The sequence below is a fragment of the Syngnathus floridae genome, chromosome 3, assembly GCF_059516105.1.
Source record: "Syngnathus floridae isolate MCC-2025c chromosome 3, RoL_Sflo_1.0, whole genome shotgun sequence".
NCBI lineage: Eukaryota > Metazoa > Chordata > Actinopteri > Syngnathiformes > Syngnathidae > Syngnathus > Syngnathus floridae.
In genome coordinates this window covers 16826195-16847719 of record NC_142415.1, presented here as the reverse complement: position 1 = coordinate 16847719, position 21525 = coordinate 16826195, and the positions used below count along the sequence as shown (strand labels likewise).

Genomic DNA, 21525 nt, shown 5'->3' with positions numbered 1-21525 from the left:
TGGTTACTAGGTATCAACCGTTTTAGTGTTGGCTCACTGAACTAGGAGTTGACTTCTAGACTTTAAGGAAATGATTCTTCTAACTTTGCCTGCTAATGCTAGGTGGTTTCTGCATCGTGACCAGCCTGAGAAGGAGAAATTTGCTTAATTTGTAAAATTTGTATTAAAGGAAAAAAAATACCTGCTATGAAAATGAGCCAAAATGATCGGCTAATGCTAGTTGACAGACTAGTGCGGTCGCTCAACTGTTTGAGAGAGCAAAAACATTTCAATGTCAAGACGTCATGTTTACGCCAGAAGTTTACTGTCTCATAGTATGTTAACTGCAAGGGCTAGCTAATTGAGGGTTCCTTTTTTTAAATGCCTTATTGAGGCAATATCCTTCCTTGTAAGCACCTAATCATAATAATCAGTGCTGCAGGAAAAGACAAAATAAAAGGCTCATTGTAAAAACATATTTTTCCCCGCAAAATCATGGGACTTCAAGGACGTTGGGCTTTCGCAACATTCCACCATAGCCTCATTCCACTTTCCTACCCTGGGCTCTCATCCCATTCTGCACAGTCACTCCTATTAAAAGCGCTTTTTTCAGTGTAGTTCTCAGGGGCACAACGTGACAAGGCACACGGCAGCAGAGAAGGTAGAGGCAACACACACAAATACGAAAGTGGGGGAAAAAAACTCGGCAAATCTCGTCGGAATGTTCCACTGACAGCATTTCAAGACATTCCCAATATCTCTTGCAGCAGTTTTCTTTAGCAGGAGAAAAATCCCCTGGGATCAATCTGTAATTAAGCACGAAGAGAATGGGGGGGGGGCAAAAGAAACAAAATGCCCCAAGCTTTATCACCTGAAAAAAACCCATCCAAGAGTATCATTAATTGCTAAACTAGAAAGAAAAACAAGGCTTTGACCTGCATGCAAACAAGGTTAGAATAAATCACTCTGAAAGAACTACGATGTACACCTTGATCATTAGGAATGTTTGAGTGAAATGGGAAACTGACCCAATTTGAAAAAACATCTGCTGAGCTTACACACTGTCTCTCTGATTTGCTTTAAATAAAACAACATGGAAACATATAATAATTTGTAGTACATTGATCTAACAGGCAATGAAATTTGGAACATTAGAAGGCTACATTTTCAACTCTTAAGAGAGCCTATTAACATTTTGTGCAATTCAGTTCATTATTATATTAAAGTAGCCGGAAATTGTTTGAAGATCAACTAATATTTCCCATTCAAAGAATGCAGCATATCACATCTACTCATTTCTGCTTCTGAAATAAAAGCTTTAACAGCAATTTGATTAGTGTGTCGCTTCTGATAATGGATATGTGAAATGTGTATGTAAAAAGAAAATACGTGTTGGGGTACAACGTTTTTCCCTCCATTCAAAGCATGCAGCAACAGCTACTGAAATGTACTTCAGTCCCAAATATGACTATTGATGTTGGGTAATGATGTTAAAAAATATTTTCCTCATAAAAAGCCCACATTTCGATTCCAAACTACTTAAGTAAAGGCAAAAATCCCTTGTGGTCAATAAGTCAAAATAAACTGATTTGCTACATGTTTTGTCTACCTCTACCTAGCTTGAACTTGTGAGTAGTATGTTTTTTATTTAATCGTGTTTGTCAGTTGAAAATGAATCAAAAAACTTCAGAAAAACATGTAATTGAAAACCACTGAAATGGAAATAAATCCAGATGTGCAATTTTTCCCTTCACCAAATGCACTAAAGTGCCGCGTTTCTATGCGACTAGAAGGGAATGTTAAGGCCCAGAGGAATGTTGTCCTTCCTTGGCTTTGTGACATCGCTGTATGGCCAGTGGCTTCCAAGGAAAACACCTTCTAAACTGCTGACTTTGATAACAGAGGGAAGGATTGTAGGTTTTGTGTGTGTGTGTGTGTGTGTGTGTGTGTGCCTGCGTGCACTTCAGCATGTTTCCAATCCCACGTGAGCATGTCGACTAATGACTCGTCTCTGAACATTTGCGCAAATGAAAGTAACCCGAGTACATGCAGCACCACTTTGATAGGGCTCAAGCGTGTTTCGAATCATAGGCTCAGTGTTTTTTTTGAGTGCGTGTGTGTGTGTGTGTGTGTGTGTGTATGGGTGTGTGTGTTTGGTTATTGATGGGTGGGGGACTGTTCAAGTTTTTGTGCGGTTGTGTGTGTCAGGATATGGGAGGAGAAAACATGCACTTCCCACTATAACAGGGTTCATTGACTATAACAATAACACTAATATTTTTCTATTTTACTGTTATATTTGCATTATACTTGTATTAAAATAAATTGTATTCAATTATGAAAATATATATTTCATACATACTATGTATAATTGAAATTATAATACCAGTACATTATTTCTTTGCTGAATACATTTAGTATGCTAATTTAGGAAAAATATGAAAAAAAAGAAAAAAATTCTATTCTTAATTTTGTTGAGGAATTGATTTTAAAGAAAAAAAATTAAACTGCATATTTGTCCCTTTAGAAAAACTATAACTTCATATAAAATACATATTAGGGTTAAAAAAAATAACTTGTGAATTACAAAACAGTAATTAGTACCACTACTTACCAATGGACTGTCAAATGTAATGGGAAAAGACTCAGTTAAAGGAAACATAGTGTATATTTGTTTTAAAACATGTCACGTGTTGATGTAACACTAACTGGCTAAAGCACTTGAACGCCCGATCTGATTGAATTATGCATTTTCAAGCATTTCCGGCATGTGTATGACTCCAAGGAACTCACTGCTTGTTTCCTTTCCCTTAGCAACATGTTCCAACCATGTGTTCATTGTGTAAGTATACCCGCTCTCTCTGACAGAATGCTCACTGTTACCAATTAAGGCCTCACATCTGCTCGTCATTATTGTGGTAGAAGTTTAAAAGGTAAAGTCATAGTGTAATAGCAGTCATATAAACACCTGTTGCTCGCATATCTGTATATGCGTGTCTATGTGACACAATGTGAAGAGTCCAAGAAGTTGTGAGAAGTGAGGTGTATTTTACAGTACATGCCTTTGCAGATGGTAATGTTGATTCTGGAGGCCTCACGGAGGGCTGGCCCGCTGCAGGCCAGGAAACATCACTAGCACTAGGGCCATGTGGGACCTCTCCTTAAAAACAGAGAAGAGAAAAAAACCTTTGAGATTTTTTCACAGCTCATTGTGAGCAATCAGGCAAATAGAAACTTGCAGCGGTGCAGCAGCCAGGCAGGAGCGTCTGACGTTGGACAGACCACGTCTTACACCTTCCTCTCACTTGTCAGGAGAAGACCTGCAGATGTGCCTGAGCAGAAGCCCGGCATCACCTCAACACCACCCCAGGAACCAGGACACTCATGTTTTTTTGACGGCGCTATAGGGGTTTTGAGTCGGAAGTCACAATGCTGCCTGTTATTTGTTTAGCGTTCATCCTGGTGGGATTGGGGCAGGCCCAGAGTCAGAGTCGGACCTCCGGGCAGGAAGGCTCAGCCACTCCGTGGCGGCAGGTGATCCAGTGGGAGAACAACGGTCGTATGTTCAGCCTTCTTAACAGTGGATCTGAGTATGTTCCCGCTGGGACCGACACGCAGGACAGAGATCCCCAAATAGTGGTTGCCGACACCCCCTCTCAGTCGTCCCGTAGATCTCAAGGAGGCAATGTTCGCAGACAAGCGCCTTCACGGGGATCCTCTGAGACTATCCGCGGGCAAGCCAGGCATCCTTTCGGTTTTGGGCAAGTGCCTGATAACTGGAGACAAACATCGGGCTCCACGGCTCGGATACCCTTCCAGCGGTCCTCCGGCACCCGGGTCAGACAATCCACAGGCTCTTCATCTACCTACCCTTCTTATAGCATACCGTCCTACCCTCAGTATCCCATTCCTCAACAGCCCGTCTACCAACCCGTGCCCTTTGACCCAAGTTATACGGACGGATCATACAGGGGCTATGAGCCGCCCTTTCAACCGGTTCCCGGAGGAAGTTACGCCGGTGGATCGTACGCCGGTGGACAGGGGTACACCGGAGGGGGGTACGGCGTGGCTCCGGTCCTACCTGGCTCACCAATGGAATTCACAGATGACGGGTATCGTTTCTATCAGTCCTACAGCTATGGGTCCAACCCTGTGGCACCCCCACAGGCCGCCCAGCCTCCATTCACGGACAGCCTGGACCGCAGATACACCCATAGTCTATACAACGAGGACCCTGCTGCCTCCGTACCCGACAGCAGAGTGGACCAGCCAGGACCGGCCGGCCAAGCACCGGTACGAAGTCCTCAGTATGAACAGTTCCCACCATTTGCAAGACCCCAGCCTCCCTTTCCGCAACCTGTTCAGCCTGGCAGAAACTCTCCAAACTCTGCTATTGAGCAAACCAACGTTGGGAACATATACCAACAAGAGCAAAGAGGTAAATTAAGCTCTTTTGTTGCACTTGGGGTAGTTTGCAAAAATGACAAATACGGTGTATGCATTTTGTTCTGGAAGTTGGCTCTCCGGAGAGGTTGAGGAGTTTGAGGTACACTTTTAAGTTCTGTAAATATTTCAGAGTCAGACAGACTAATACTTCACTGCAGCTACTGAGGGGATTTTTGCCTTTCTCATTGAAATTCGAATGATGCAAAAAGTTGAGCACTTGCTCTCCCGCCCTCCTAAATATGCAATCATCATTTCTGAGCATGTTTATCAGATGTCTTAAGCAATCTTTGTGAAAATCAGCCTCACTTTTTTTATAGCGGAAATGGGGTGCACATTCATCTTATGCTGCTTTGTGCCACCCTACTTTTTTTTAAAGAAAGCTCAGCACACAAGAAGCACTGTTTGAATATGAGGGGGTGCTCTGTGTGCTTCACGTGCAGTTTGGTTACGGCGATGGTGACCTCATTGCGTCTGGTAAAAGGTGTGGCTCCCTCCTACACTTGGGGACAAGAGAGAGTAAACAAGGTTTGAAAAGGGTGGGTTGGGGTGAGAAGGGGTGGTTTATACAGCAAATCACCACTCCCCATAGGGAAGGGTGATATGGAAAGTCCCTGCAAGAGTCATCAAAAGTAAAAGTTGATGAAATGTGTAGAACAAACAGTACTTTAGATAAACTTGTTTTTCCTACTGGCCCCTTGAGATTTATAGTCACAAACTGTATGATGTGAGATTTTTAATGTGTACGCTCAAAATTAACATGACAGGTTTGTTTCTACTGGTTTGCGCTCATCCTCGCAAAATCTTCATTCATTCAGCACCCAATGAGCTCCCAGCACAAAATGACATCATGCGTGCAGATGTCTTAGTGAGCTCAGTCATCACTCTGGCCCAGTTTGTTAGAGGTTATGGGAGCGACAGTGGAATTTGTTCTAGTACTGGTACTGTCCCAAAAATTAAAGTTTTCATGGTGTTGGAGGCATAATGGACTTACTGAGACAAGACCCGAGAGTAGTAGTAACTCAAAAAGACATTTAATAAAAGGGATTTTGGAATAATAAATTAACAACAGTCCTCAATAAAACAAAAGATTCTACGTAATCCACAAAAACCGGAAATAAGATACGACGCAGTCAAGAAACGTGACTGACAACAACAGCTACTGAAACAATGAGCCTAAAAACACCAAAAGAGAGCACTAAATACAAGGAAAGTGATATGTTGGTACGCTACCTATTAAAACAGTAAACCTTATTTTATTTCCTGTCGGTTTACAAGGCGACACAGTGTGCCGTGAAAGCTGCGTTAAAACGATGAGTCACTTGTTCGTCTTTAATTTGACCTCAATAAATGTGAAATACTCTGATGTGTCGTTGCTCTGCGGCTCATCGTCTTTAGCTTAAAAGTATCTTAAAGGCAGGCCTGCGCGTCCTTTTTACAACTTCTTTGGTATATAAAATGCCTGGCAAGGTCTCCAAAGCGTGCCCCACTTAGAGCGTAATATGTGGCATTGTCACATGCTGCTGAGAGCCGATCAGCTTTGGTCCCTCCAAACACTTCATCCCTATAAAAGAGACCCAATTTCTCATTTCGAAAGATTAGCGGGGACAGAGAACAAAGTCTTTTTCTTGGGTGGAAGCGAGGGAGAGAGAGTGAAAAAGCAAAACCGTGGTGGTCTCACACGGTTCTTACAATGTTTACATGGTCCGCCCCAGGAAGTGTGCCCTGTCCTACTACATCGGCCTCATACGGCGAGTGAGCGCTGAGAAGCGATGTTTGCATAAGAAGCGAGTGAGCCAAAGCCCTTATTTAAACTCACCTGCATGCTAAACACTCAGCAAACACAACATGTCAAAACTTCTTACGCAGTTACTATAAACACACCACAAATATTTGTCAAGTCACTTAAGATATCGTCTGCTCTTATAAACAGTTATAAAATTAAAGTGTACTGCATCAAATAATCAAAGAGGGTTGATAAAATGTGAACGTTACATAGCTAGCGTGTTGTCTTGTGACACCATGCACCGCCAACGTTTTGTTTCGGTGTTTATATTAATTCAATTGCGCATATAGAATCCTTCCAAATATCTGATCATATGATCAAAAACTATTTATAGCTAGATACCTAGATATCTGTGTTGAAAAAACATGAAGGTAAATCAATAAAAATGAACATCTTGCCCAATGGCTGGTTTCAAAGAATATTGAATGAAATGCTAACATGCTAGCATGAAGATTTTGCACCATGCCAAGTTTTGTTGTATAGGTTGCTATCTTGCTATATGTCAACATACCAACTGTTACTTGGATTTTTGTCGTTTTCCCTTCACTGCCATATGGAATCAAGTGGATACAACTTGGAATTTAAATGTTTCCACAGGCAAAACCCAGAAGTCAAGACTAGGAGGTACTATTTCTAGTGCCTGGTCAATCATGTTGCAGCAATACCGTATCGGTGATGTAATTAGAAATGACAAAAATAAACACCCTGCATCTGTCTGCTCGCTCTGTGTACTACAGTATCACACTCCATAGTCTCCACTTTGCTGCAGGAGTCTGTTTGCTTGCTGCCCCCAGTCTCTCCTCTGATAAAATGCATCTCCTTTTAAAAGTAAATGCAGGAGACGGTATGTCTCCATTGTTTCGGATAGACAAAAGAAATCAAACTTTTCTGTTGTAACATTCACACAGACTTGTCAGTGTCCCACTTTGAAACAAAAAAACCAAGGAAAAAAACAACAACAGCAGCACTGTGAGATAACTTGTTTTTCCTCGACATGTTCATTCTTCTCTCGCATCCCTTGAGTAAAGTATGACAAACTCACGCTGAATAGGAATAAGCCCTCCCGTAAACCAGCTTACATGTTTCCAAGTAGAGCTTCATCCTCTCCCTGAAGGTAGAACTCATCAACCTACGCATTTTTTATTAAAGGTTAACCTCAAGTGACAGGTTCATATTAAAAACGAGCGTCAGAGTAGATCACATCACATTAGCCGAGGCAGCGTATCATCATCTGCATAAGGCATCAGCCTGATATTCATAATAAGTTACATTTAGTTAGAGGCTTAGTGTGTATTATGTTCCCTTTTGGGACAATTTTACACAGTCACACAAAATGTGACCCTTTGGCGCAGTCACCCCATACTCAACCCTGGTCTGGAAAGGCCTATGGAGCATCTCATTAGAAAAGCGTGATAATCATCTGGAATGTATGATAATTAGCAGTGGAAGGCTCTCGGCACCATGACCCATTCTTGAACCGCTGACCCCTTCGCTGTTGCCCCCTCGTGTACTCCATCAGCGCTTTTATAAATGCCAGGAAATTAAAAAATGGTGACAAATATATGATGGGGCCGGAAGGGCTGGGTTGCAGAAAGATTGGAAAAAATGTTCCGTGTCAGATAGCGTGTCATGGTCGACTTCGATTTCTTCAATGGAATATTTGACACAGTCTATTATTGGATGATTGACTTGCAATTTGAGCGGATTTCAAAACAATCTAAAGTAATGGAATTTAAATGAATTTGTTCAAGAGTCACCCGCATACAACATTTAGTAAGACCACCATATCTTTTTTTACCATCCTTACCAATTCTAAAAGGTAAACACTTCCAAGTCAAAAGATTTGAACCTCCAAAGTTGAAAACAATCCGTATATATTAAATGAACGACAAAATTGACGATGTCGTGTTGGGAATGTTGCAGTCATGTATTCCTAGTTCCACCATTTCTTTTAGACATGACAGTCTCGATTGATTGTTGTGGTCCCTGAATTTCTACTGAGCTTTGTGTTTTATCTCTTCTTCATTATTCATCAGGGTTGCCTGACCTAGTTCCCGATGCCAACTACGTCCAGGCTTCTACATACATTCAAAGAGCTCGCATGTACTCGCTGCGCTGTGCTGCAGAGGAAAAATGCCTTTCAAGGTAAAACCGTGAGTTGATATTATACAGAAAATGGAGACCTTTCGGTTCTCTGCTCGTCTTAGTGTAACTGTCTTAATTAACTTACAGATCTCATTTGCAACTATCTTGCCTTGTTATTGTTGTTCCCCTCATTTGCCATTGATTATCTGGGTCTTCAGAACAACAGAAAGCAATAGTTGTTATTTATCATTCAAGATCCGATTTCTGGCAAGCTAATTTTTTTAGATACTGAACGATCTAAGGTTTAAATCATTTTCTGGCATTAGTCCTTCTAAAACAATGCCCACACCTCATATGCCTGACATTTACTTTTAATAATGGGTTCATTGCTGTTTTTTATTTTTAATTTATTTTTTTATTACATGGTCTTAAAAAGACAGCAAAGCCAAAACAACAGATTAGAAATGAGAATAATCTTAATTGGCCTAGTTTTCATAGAATTTTTCGACTTTCACATTAAATGAAAAGCACAACTTACACCAGAACAGGCATTTGAGCTAGTCGACACAAAATTGGGTGGACATGTAAATCATACAGGAGGCAGGAACATATCTCAAAGACACATGAACAAAACTGAAAACAAAAGAGTCAATTTTGTTGTGACATTGCAATTTCAGGCATATTCTAGGTTTTACACTTGCCTCAAATATTTTTGGTCCACTCCAGCTTCTAAATTGCCTATCGCCGCCTAGGCAGTCTAGACCATTTCAAGTATTCACCATGAGGGCCGGGTGTGAGGGCTTTATGATTGAGACTTGAGTTTCATTATATTGTAACCTTTTTTGTTTAAAGTTACCTTTTAAAAAGGACATTGTAACAATAAACTTTTTTTTGGCAGGGAAATAAGAAAATCACGCAAAATACCAGAATACCATTACAGTTAATGTCGTTCATCCCTCAGGGTGGTAATCCTTGCTCGAGCTGCCTAGCACTAAACTAAGAGAGAATGTGATGCATTTAAACAATCTAAATTGTGCTCATCTTTGTAGGCTTGAGGCCTCTTTGTTAAGTCAACGGAATGCGTAAACCCCAGAGCCACAGTTTTAGTATGGCTGACTCTCCCGTGAGGACACCACCGAGATGACGTCCAGAAGAGCACCCAGCCATCCCTCAAAGCCCTTTCATATCCTGTCTGAGTTTGCGGCAATCACCGCCAGACGGGCAGCCGCAATTTGCCGTACGCTCCCAATGAAACAAGCGCCGTAAGATGAATTGCTCGGATCTTCCGCGGTTGAGATCGCGCCTCGTCTTGTTTCGCACCAAAGTGAATCCTGTAACAAGAGCGTATATCATCTCGGTGGTTTGGCTCTCAACAGGCGATGAGATGCATGTAATCTGCGGGATGAATTATTTACCATCCCGCCTGCAAACCTTTCCAAGTCCTGCTCTAAAAGAAACAAACCATTTTTTCCCCTGTTCATCCCTTAGCTCTGCATACGCGCCGGAAACCACCGACTACGATGTCCGAGTACTGCTGCGATTCCCGCAGAGGGTGAAGAACAAGGGCACTGCTGACTTCATGCCGAACAGGCCGCATCATACCTGGGAGTGGCACAGTTGCCATCAGTAAGCACTTTACTGGAAATACATGTTGGTCTTTGACATTCACTTTTCAGGAGCCCACGAAAATGTCAAGTTTGTCAGCCATTAGCATATGCAACGTGAAAAAAAGCAAGACAGCTGATCATGACGACTAGGTGCCTCATTTCAGAGGAAATGTTCACATCAACGGCTCATATCTCAAAATACTCTCAAGCCGGGTGTCGTTTGGATCTCAAGGCATGACAAAGGACTACTTTGTTATCTAAAGGCTTAGATCCTAAAAGTTTGTAGAAGAATGCCTCGCTTGTATCATTGTGTCCATGGAGCTATGACCCTGGTTACCTCTATCAACTTGTGGGTTGGCTAACCATGAAAAGCATTCTTGTTTTGACAGGATTCCCATCTAGGTGAGTCCCTTACAAATCCCGCGTGAGAACACAAAGACAGATTCCTGTACACCATGTACTATAAAGACATATTACTGGCGTCCTTAGCTCCGTCCGTGGAAATGTTTGTCTTGGCTCGGCGAGGCCCCCGGTGAAACAAATTGAATGTCACTCAGGAATTCCGTGTAAATTCGGTTGGGTGGGGTGTTATTGCTCTCATTTTTATGACGGTATATTCCACGTCCTGCCAAGACGGCCCGACCGTCTTCACCGAGGAGGAATGTGAGCAGCCATTAGGAGATTGGCAGTGTTGTTGTTTCTTTTTTTTATATTTGTCAGTCGGCATTGACACACGGCGGCGACGGCGGCTCCCAGGAGGCAGCAAGCCAAGGCAATCATTCCATTGACAGACTTGACAAATCAATCTTTTTTGGGAAAAAATCTTTTTATTTTTTGCTGTCAATCCGTGACACCCGATCACATAGTTGTTTGAGTGCCACAGCGGGAATATGGGTTACTGGGGCAAAGTGTTTGCTTATGCAAGAAGTCTCTTACTATAAAATCTGCTGGCCTACATTTCTGGTCAATAAGCTCTCCAGCTGAGAACTTTATTCTGACGTAGCTTTCTTACCATAGTATCAATGAGAAAAAGATACTTATTTTTGCCACTTTTATTTGTTGCCATGGCGACCCACTAGATTTTTTTGTGGTTTACATCAGTAGTCCCTAACCATTGGTGCAATCATAGATAAAATATCGATACATTACTATTTTTTTATTCCTTTCAAACTTGTGTGGATTTATACGTCATAATCGGGAAATAACGGGGGCATCCCAGTCAATAATATCTGGACAGTAAAAAACAAGTTAATCTTGAACCATTCCTTGCCCCTGCTGGACATTTGGCAGCTAATCTCTGTGAATCGGCCACCAAAATGTTTCTGTAGACGTCCAAGTTCATTTTTGCTGCTGCCTTGATGTGTTACATCAATGAAGATTAGCGAGTACATTCCTAGAAGGAGCCGAGTTGCAAAGATTGGCTCGTATGATGGGGATCATCGGCGAAAAGCTTTTTCCATTTTTTCGCTTTATCTTTGTCTCATCATTAAACTTACAGAAGGAATTTTGGAGGTTTGTCTCTGTACTTTTTGGCAAATTCCAGCTTGGCCTTCATCTTACTCGTGAGTTTACATCCTTGAGTGGAGCATCTGTGCTTTTTGCCTTCTGGAAGTCGTTGCTGCTACTTTTAATTGCTTTTGGGTCTGCCCTTGGGTAAGCATTCAAACATGCTGTTCCCTTTTCATGGAATAACTTGGATTTGAACCTTCCAGAACTTATGATTTGGGAGACTTCAAATCCACTGTAAAGGAATGTGAAACTAACACTATTGGACAGAGTGACCAGTTCTAAATTTGGCACCAATTTGTTGCCGTATTTTGAACTGATTTTGATTATGATTTTCTGTCAATATCGGAAAATAGATTTTTAATCTCAATGAGCTTTACAATTGGTTGTTTTTCCACATCAGTTGCCCCTAACTAGTACACAGTGCCATTTGACTCCCATGTTTTTTTCCAAGCATCACACAATCAGGTACACACACGCCTAATGCAATACATTGTGTAGAGAATGTAATATGCAATAAATGATAGTTTATTGCTTGTTTATTGGCAGCCTTGCACAGGCATTCCAGAAATGAAACAACAATGAAACACACGCTTTGAAATTTCATAACAAGGGATGTCTTTGTACCACACGAGAAGGTAATTGGTCACCACTGGAAAGATTGAGTGCGAAAATGATCACCCCCCCAGCCCCGTTGATTCCAACTTGCTTTCCAAAATGTCGTTTGGGTTTTATTAAAATTAAAATGACCGTTGCTGTAAAAATGTTGTTGCAACATGCAATATAAAGCAATGTTTGCACAATCCCAGTTTGTGTGACTTTAACGGTCCTTAGCGCTTACCTAACTGTAAATCTCCCAACTGAGGTAAACTTCTATTTTATTACACATCATATTTATTGAAACTCACAGTATATTCCATAATGTCCCTTGTTCTGGGGACTATTTAATGGGAGTATTAAACTGATGCAAATGCCACTTGGTAATGCGCCTTGTGTAGTTATAAATTATGAAAGCCTCTGAAGTGTCATTGTATGAAAGTTTCATTAAGGATTATGAAGGTAATTATTCCTCTTAAACACATCACAGCTTCCTCTGTGGAGTTTGCATTCTCTCCCTGAGCTTTGACTCCGTGTATGCTGGCTTCCTCCAACATTCCAAAAACATACCGTACATGTTCTTGTCTGGTTCTGATCTGGCTCTATTGCCGTGCCAAAGCTGCGCAAATATGCGCATAATGTAAGTCTTGTGTCCCTCACACGCGTATTTCCATTTGCGAAGTGCGTAACGTGTTGATTTGTCATTAATTAACCTCCCTTGGCTGTGAAAGATCTTGTTCATGTGCATACGTCACCACACGGCATTACACACCAAAACACTAACACATGACTTCACAATATTTACATAAACATTGCACCGCTTCATTGGAATGAGCCGAACTCAAGCTTGCGTGAATGTTTGTTAGCGACCGTTCTTTTTCTCCTTTGTCCCGCTGCAGGCACTATCACAGCATGGATGAGTTCAGCCACTACGACTTGTTGGAGGTCACCTCGGGTCGCAAAGTGGCCGAAGGGCACAAGGCTAGTTTCTGTCTGGAGGACACTACATGCGACTTTGGACACCTGAAACGTTATGCGTGTACCTCACACACTCAGGTAACGGCAGCTGAAAATAATTGATAATTTAAAAAAGTTGTTTTTAATTGCTTGATGATTGAAAAGAAAAATATTTCGCAATATCATGTATCTGTTTGTCCAGGGTCTCAGCCCAGGCTGCTATGATACTTACAACGCCGATATTGACTGTCAATGGATCGACATCACCGACATCCAGCCTGGAAACTACATATTAAAGGTAAAAACGCCACCATTTTTCCCGCTTTTAACACAAATCTAATTTCTTTCTGTTTTTCTTTAGCTCACAGTCAACCCCAAATTCCTGGTGATGGAATCAGATTTTACCAACAATGTTGTCAGATGTAACATCCACTACACGGGACGTTTTGTTACGACAACCAAATGCCAGCTCGCTCAGTAAGTCAGAACTTATTTTTTTCAAATTTTTTCTTCAGTAAATCACGTTACCCTCACCGTCTTGAACACATACTTTGACCAAGAGTTGAGAAAAAAAATTACAAAAACTTTCGAAAATACAATTAACTCCAGCAGTCCGTTTTGCGGGTTCAAACTTACCTAAATTGAATCTCCACATATTGATCAGGTGTACCTAATGTTTTGTCCATTAGCAAGGACTGTAAATTAGGTTTCACATCATGTCAACCTACCACTGAAGCACAATTTAGAAATGGCACTTTTTTTTTATGGCAACTCAATGAAGAGCATCAAAGTGTATCAAATTACTTACGACTTATTAGTGGACTTAATGGCTTCCTTGGCCAAACTATTTGATGATTTAACAAATTATTCTTCAATTAAGATTAATGGCCTCTGAAACTTTTCCTATTCTTTTTTCGCCTCGAAGAAAAGATGCAGAGGCGATGAACTTTTCTTGAGCTCGATTAGCAGTACAGAAGATGCACAAAGTGCCAAACTTGGAAATATGCTTACAAAAGCATTTCTCGTCTTCGATGAGAGAAAAGTGAACGAAATGGCTCACTTTGTACAGAAATGAGTCAAAATTGCAAAAGCAGATGTGTGGAGCGTGACCTCCATTATATAAAGACAACCACTTCAAATGAGCTCATCTCTATAGTCTCTGTGTCTGTTAATCCACATTACATTTATGTTGCAAAGTCTTCATCGTATTTAGATTTAAAAAAAAATCGTTGAAATTCATTGTACTCACATTTTCGTGATGCGGTGTTAAAGGTGTTAACAAGTTTGAAGAACAGCCAAAAGAATTACAACCCTTTTGCAAATTTCTAACTCTGTTCTTTAGGCCTCATAGAATAGTCCCTCAAATTTGGTAGATCAGTTGACTTTAAATGAAATTGTTTAAATTCATACAGCATTTGTGAAACCCCAATCATAAAGACATTCTTTCGGGTTTAGTCTCTTAAACCTGCTTCTTAATTCTCACTAGGGGTCACTGTAGTATTGGAAATATCTCTAGACTATCGATATATGGTGATCCATAACGCCATTCGAACTGTGTTGCTAACCAAAACAGTAGCACTGTAGTAGTGTCGTAAATGAGTTCCGAGTTGAACAGTATGACGAAGGGAGAGTGGTCCCATACTAGAAATAAATAAATTTTCTCTTCCCTGCTTACATTGCAGGTCTTGATAAGGCACTGGAAGACCAAACGAACACCCACACGCAAGTGATCCTGACTGCTCTTCAATTGGAATGTGAATGGGACTTGTCGGCTCTCTGTACTGTGGTTGTTTGTTTGTCTTTGCTGTTTTTTTGTTTGTTTTTTTAGCGCTGTCTCAGATTCAAGTGGGATCCACTTTTGGCACTGATTCAATTGGTTGGAGTGAATTATTTTAAGATGGGGTGGGAAACCTACCTGGACAGAGTATTTGATCTGCAACGCCATGCAAATTCTAAAAAAAAAAAAAAAAACTCTTGCTGATGATAACTGCATCCAATTTTTACCTACAATACATTCAGTATGGTCCTCAGAGAACTGAAATGGCTTCTAATACTCATTTAAAAAAAGGGGGGGCAGCCCCCCCTGTTTTATGTGACCATATTGTACAATGCATTTTTGTTTACTGTTATGTTATCATGCTATGAATCAACTTCCATACCCCAGGAGAGTCCTCATACTAATATCATCCTGACAATTTGCTTTCAGACTCTGCAAAAGTATGTTGTATTGATTTTAATAGGTGTGTGCTGTCAGGTCACACTCCCTGCAGAGTTTCTGTTTGAACTATGAATAAAAAATGACCCATGCCAGTGATGGAAATGAGGATAATGTAAAATTGGGTCTTTAATAGATGCACATTGGCTTTTTTGTCACAGTGGGTCATGCTGGACTTGGATTTTGTAGTACTAATCTTGCTTAATGTGTATGGTCCTCAGAGAACTGAAATGGCCTCTAATACTCATTTAAAAAAAGGGGGGGGGCAGCCCCTGTTTTATGTGATCATATTGTACAATGCATTTTTGTTTGCTGTTATGTTATTATGCTATGAATCAACTTCCATACCACAGGAGAGTTCTCATACTAATATCATCCTGACAATTTGCTTTTAGACTCTGCAAAATTATGTTGTATTGATTCTAATAGGTGTATGCTGTCAGGTCACACTCCCTGCAGAGTTTCTGTTTGAACTATGAATAAAAAATGACCCGTGCCAGTGATGGAAATGAGGATGATGTAAAATTGGGTCTTTAATAGATGCACATTGGCTTTTTTGTCACAGTGGGTCATGCTGGACTTGGATTTTGTAGTACTAATCTTGCTTAATGTGATGACAATACTTCTTTTAACTCTTCAAAGTCCATGCTTCGTACTTGAGGTAGTTCCTCAAATAGACGCTGCAGTTAAAAACTCTCTTTTCCCCAACCAAATAGAAAAAAAACTCCTCCAAAAAAGTTACAGTAGTTGCTTAAGTTGATTGATGCTATTCTTCACACATACCATATTCCCTCAGATATTGGGCCCTATTTTTATTGCACATGGGTATCATCCTAGGAATAAGAAATAAGCATTCCTCCCCAAATGGGTCGCTGAAATTATGTCAGTTTCAACATGATAGTGTGCAAGAGATGTGTGAGAGAAGTTCAAAAAGTATATTTTAAAACCAAAAGGTTTTGGTCTTCTTTCTAATGATCTTCGTCCCACCTAGCACAGCAATGTTCTTTTACTGTTGGAACTGTCAGATGCTATGGCTAAGGCATTTGATCCTAATCTGAGAACAAAAAACTCTCAATTTGTCTTTGATCTTATCTTTATCTTTTTTTGAATCAGTACTTGAATTTTTTTGACACCATTTGTAAACAAAGAAATTAACTAGTTCATTTGAACTCAGTTGCTAACCAAAACAGCAGCACGTAAACCGGCTTTAAGATGAGGTCAGGTTGTTGTAAACGTTCCCGAAGCAATAATGTTAAGTTATGTGGGGAATCGTCAGCAATTAAGATTCCAATCCTCCACCCTTAATGATGCACATCCCAGTGTTTTAAAAAAGAAGGTGCTCTAAAAAACAAGGCTCATGACTATGTACGTAAGCTGTATGTTTACACTGTCTTCAACTACCAACACTGGTCAGATGGCACATATATGGTCATCTATGCCTTTTTTTGGGGAATAATGTATTAGCAAATATTCCACTGATGCATGACTGACTTAAATGGTGGTTTGGTTTTGATATAGTTGTAACTATTGCATTTGTTCAGTCTATGTGTTTTATGGGTTATCCGTATTTGTGCGATCATGGGGTGAAATAAAATGCTACAAACTCACTCAGTGTGATGCTGTGCCAAAAAACAACAGGAAAATCTTCGAATCAAATAGGCTATATTATATTATATCTTACATTAGGTTATATTTTATTTTATTATATCCATTTTATGAGCCGATTTTCCTCAGGAGAGTCGCAAGCATGCTGGAGCCTATCCCAGCTTGTTCCTTGGAGTATTTGAAAGAAAACACATATAACTGTTTGCCTTCATATGTCTTATTTAAGTTTGGCATGTAAAAATAAATGAGCAAGCTGCACAAATGTAGCAAAAGGTAGGGTGAGAAGGGGACAGCATGTGCTTCAGCAAAGTGCAAAGGAAAATTTTGCCCTAGGCGCGCACAGCAGAGTCAAAACCCAGCAGACACCCACTGTGTTGCAAAGATACGCGATATACATAATGCACACTGCCAGAGATGCCAATGCCAGCGTGGTTTCTGGGAAAACTGGAGCAGCGGGAGACTTGAAGTACAAATCAACGCTGCAATCTCCACGCGGGAGCAAAGAGAAGCTGTAACGGACCAGAGGATTATGCAGAGAGCCTTTTGATATTTGTCTGCTTGAACTCGCGGTTAAAGCTTGTATTTAGGACGGAGCTCTAGTATGACATTTAATGCATGCATGTCACATTTATCAAAGACAACAAGGCTGACTTAGCTTGTTCAATTTTAATGTGCATATGCAGCAACAGTTTCACACGCTGTACATTTTTTATGATCATTTATAATTGTTTCATTATATATCACTTTCAATAATATAATACTTCTGCCTTGGTGCTAACTATACAAACATTACCGGAGCATAATTAAAACACATTTATTAATTGTTTTTCCCCTCTTGCATATTAGATTAAAATTTATTTTAATTCCTCTTCAATGCTGTTTGCATTTCTCTTTACTTTGTTGAATTATTAATGGGAGTATGTATGTATGTATGTATATTTTGCTGCTGTGACAATTTCTCTACATATGGTAATGTTGAAGTCCAGGGAGACCCACTTTCAGTCAGACTTTTTATGATCAAAGCTTTGTGTAAATGTGCTTTACAGTAAGAAAATAAAGAAGGCACGTCATGCTGCGCGGTGTTTATGTCGTTTTAGATCGTCAAAGATCAAAACTAAACTGTCTATAAATGGAAGTGTGACTGTTTTTTCCCCCTGCTGTGAACGACTGGCGACTAGTACGAGGTCTATCCTCTCATCCAAACTCAACTAGGATAGACTGCAGCTTATCCTGTGACCCGAGTGATGATTACACTGCTCAATGGCAAATTTTAATCCGATTTTTTTCAACACAATATCTTCTATCACCTCAGATTTTTTAGATATTTTCTTTTTGTTTGTAAGTTTGACACATAAAAGCTTGTGCAATATAGATTTTACTGTGTTGTAATTCATAGCTAAAAGACCACCTGTTGTTGACCCTAACCTTAATTATTATTATTAAAGGGAAAATATAATAAAATATAAATAATATAAATACATAACTATGAAGTACAGTACAATTGTGTCTTAAAGTGTGGCTACATGGGAAAAAAAACAAAATTTTAATTTCAACAGATAACATTTTCAACAACATTGAATTGAGTTGGAATACCGTGTTTACGAATTCCATCTTTTATATAATTTGCAACATTTGTGATGAAAAGTGTGATATGTATAGGATTCACCCTATGTAAGACTATCTTGCAATACATGGAAAAAATGGCAAGTGGAATCCCGTTTAGATGAAAACAATGGACACCAGACCTGCTGGGCAAAATACCACAAAACAAACAACACGTTCTTGTTTCAAGTTGGGTAGGAAATGTTATCTGCTTGCTGTTCAACCACAGATCTTTAGGAAAACAAATAACCCCCCAGCGAGTCACATGTCGGCCCCCAGTCTCCCCATTTTAGACAACCTATGTTGCAACAAGCGTTTTGCAGCTGCAAGCGTAATTGCAACTGAGGATCAAATGTAGCGAAGCGAGACTGATTAGATCTTGCAAGCGTACCTTCGCAGCGGGGATGTCACTGACGCCGCAAACTGCCCGGGAATTCTGTTACCGAGGAAAAATCAAAGGAACGCCAGGAGACACCTGTTGGTCTCCAGCTCGAGTTTGCAAAACCACCCCAAGCTTGTACATCGTCACGCTTTAACAAAATGGGAAAGAGCAGACCCGATTTTAGCTAAGAATTTAGTTTTTGTTTGAGAAGCTCTGATTTAGTGTTTTTGGCAACTTTTTTGAAACCGTGTGTGGCTGGGCACCAAGGCCGCAGGTAATTCATCTTGCCACTGCACGCGTCCTGGCTTTGCGACCTAATTATGAGAATAAAGATGCAAAGGAGTGACTCTGCCATTTCTGCGGGAATAAACTTATCGTTGCGTGGTGGAGGTAGGAGCTGCTGGCTGTGGCCGCCTTGAGCCAGTCGGTGGGCCTCATAACAAAGACAACTTAATTCCCTCATTTTTCCTCCTTTGCCAGTTTTATGGAGTATGTCCTCCAGTTGTCATAAATTCTATGAATTAAACTCTTCTCCTTTATGGCAGCTAATGGTCATTTTGAGCACTGCATTTTATTTCTGATTAAATTATTACATTTTTCTTGTATTTACGATCTTGTTTTTTTTTCTGAGACAGACGGTCCCTTTGGTAGAGTGATTGGCCTGGCTGATATTTGTAAAGAGGGCATTACCCTGTGACAATTCCAGGGTGTACCTTTAGTTTCACGATCAATGGATGGGCAACCAATGGGAGTAGGAGAAAATTTCACTTTTATTTTATATAAATGTATTATCTTGCCAGAATTTAATTTCTCAAGACTTTAAGGATCCATAGACATCTTAAATCGACGATCATCAACTGGTGGCATTAAATCCGGCCCGCCAAACCGTCTGATCCCATAATTATGAGGATCAAATAGAAAATATAATGTGGTTTCATTATTCTACTGGAGGTTCCAGCCTCCATGATTATGTTCAGTAAAAATTCTGTCCCTTAGAGAAATGTAGCGGGTGACCCCTGCCCCAGATGTTCGTGTTTTGGCTAGCACCTGACAACCTGCTAATGCCTCGTCATTGGATCCGACACCACCCATTGGTAGAGCAAGGGTCACAGGGTTGACAGCTGGCATCTCCGTGGCAACCAGTGCAAGATGCAGTCTGTCGCCGTAGATGACGACACAAAGGATTGCAAAGTGAGGTAAATTTCCATTTAAAGACTTTTCACGTACTGGAGGACACAGCGCCAGTCTTCCTCATACCGGTCACGTCACCCAGAGGATAGCAGCCCGCATTGCTCTGAGGTGCGCTCACATGAGACTCTTACAGGAGCTTCTGTTTGAAGCGCGAGCTTGGTAGACGTTGTCCAGACGGCAAACGTACGTGCGTGTTTGTTCAACCTCATGAAAGAGCACTCTATCCACATCCCCCCTAAGTTGTAGAACAAAACTCTCCTCTATGCTCTGTTAGTTTAAAGTCCTATATGAGTATTTTAGTTGGGGAAAATACCCAAAACCATCACCACCACGACTTACCTTGCCTCACCCCCAGACTCCTTAAATGTACTTTTGACAAATCATGAAGAAAATAACTCTCTTTGACAGCCTCTAAGCAATTGAAATGAAAAACAATTACCTCAGTGTAGACTACCATCGACTTGAGGAGTTCTCCATTAAGGCAACAACTTCGGTGGGGGAGTTTTTGTACTGAAAGCAAAAAAGTACAGCAAAATAACTAACGGCAAGGCAACTGTGAGGTATCCCTGTAGAGCAATCATGTCTAAGTGCCTTTCAAAGATCATAGTTTTCTTCCTTTGACGGAGACCAATTAAGAGCAAAAGCAGTTGGAAAAGTGTGATTTTCAAGTTTGCGTCTGCCCTGTCAAAGGAAATACCGTATTTTCATGACCATAAGGTGCACTTAAAAGCCTTTAATTTTCTCAAAAAACATTGGTGCGCCTTTTAATAAAGTGCACCTTTTGTGTGTGAAAAAAGAACAACAGAAGCCAGTTGTTAGAAATAAAACTTTTTCAAAGTAGATGTTTAGGTTATCAGCTATGCATCAAAATAGCCAAAGCTTAAAAAATCTTAAAAATGTTTCAGTGAATTTAACAATACAGGTCTGCCTTTGAGGTCCCCGTCGAATATGTGTAGACATCACTCAAGCGTGCTGTCTATCCCGAAAGGTTACATAATAAAAGAGGAAAATCTATATTTGAAGTCATGTTATCATGTTTAAGATCTCAAATGGAAGCTCTCTGTTGTAGTTGTGTGTGTTTTTTTTATTGATTTTAAAAATAACCAGAAATGGGAGTCCACTTTTAGCAAGTGTAGAATGATAGTGCACTCTTGGGTAAGGCATGTGTGTATGCATGCGTGTGTGTTTGTGTGGCAATTAATGCACTGCTTGGCTCCTGTGGGAATACCGCTGCAGTAAAATGTCATCCCGGTGTTGTTTAATTATTTCACTACCGGAAAGGAGAGTCCCACATAATCAATGCAAGTAAGGTACAATATATTTTTCAGTCTTTTGATGGGTTTATGAGTAGTTAGTTATAGTAGACACTTCATTTTGTATATCTGTCTCATAAAATGCAGGAAGGATTAAGATATATATATATAAAAGTTAAAAAATACATATAAGTTTTTTTTAAAACTGAACAAGATGAGGCTATATCAGAATAATAGGAGAGAAAAACAAACGGCGTGCAAGTAATGCATTCATGTTCACTGAGACAATTATTGGTGAAGAACAAAGGAAAGGTTCG

At 40.3% G+C, this 21525-nt stretch overlaps 1 protein-coding gene across 2 annotated transcripts; it reads left to right on the top strand.

The window, feature by feature from the left end:
* The first annotated feature begins 2948 nt into the window (after positions 1-2948).
* Positions 2949-15720, top strand: loxl1 (lysyl oxidase-like 1). Of its 2 annotated transcripts, XM_088370913.1 has the most exons (7): positions 2953-4417; positions 8245-8353; positions 9782-9919; positions 12903-13059; positions 13163-13258; positions 13322-13437; positions 14643-15720. In XM_088370913.1, exons 1-7 carry the CDS (start codon positions 3409-3411, stop codon positions 14647-14649), a joined length of 1632 nt encoding a protein of 543 aa, XP_088227039.1. In that variant the 5' UTR covers positions 2953-3408; the 3' UTR covers positions 14650-15720. The 2 variants fall into 2 exon arrangements, with proteins under 2 accessions (XP_088227040.1, XP_088227039.1); XM_088370914.1 differs by lacking the exon at positions 14643-15720 and having other exon boundaries at positions 2949-4417; positions 13322-13441.
* The last annotated feature ends 5805 nt before the right edge of the window (positions 15721-21525 follow it).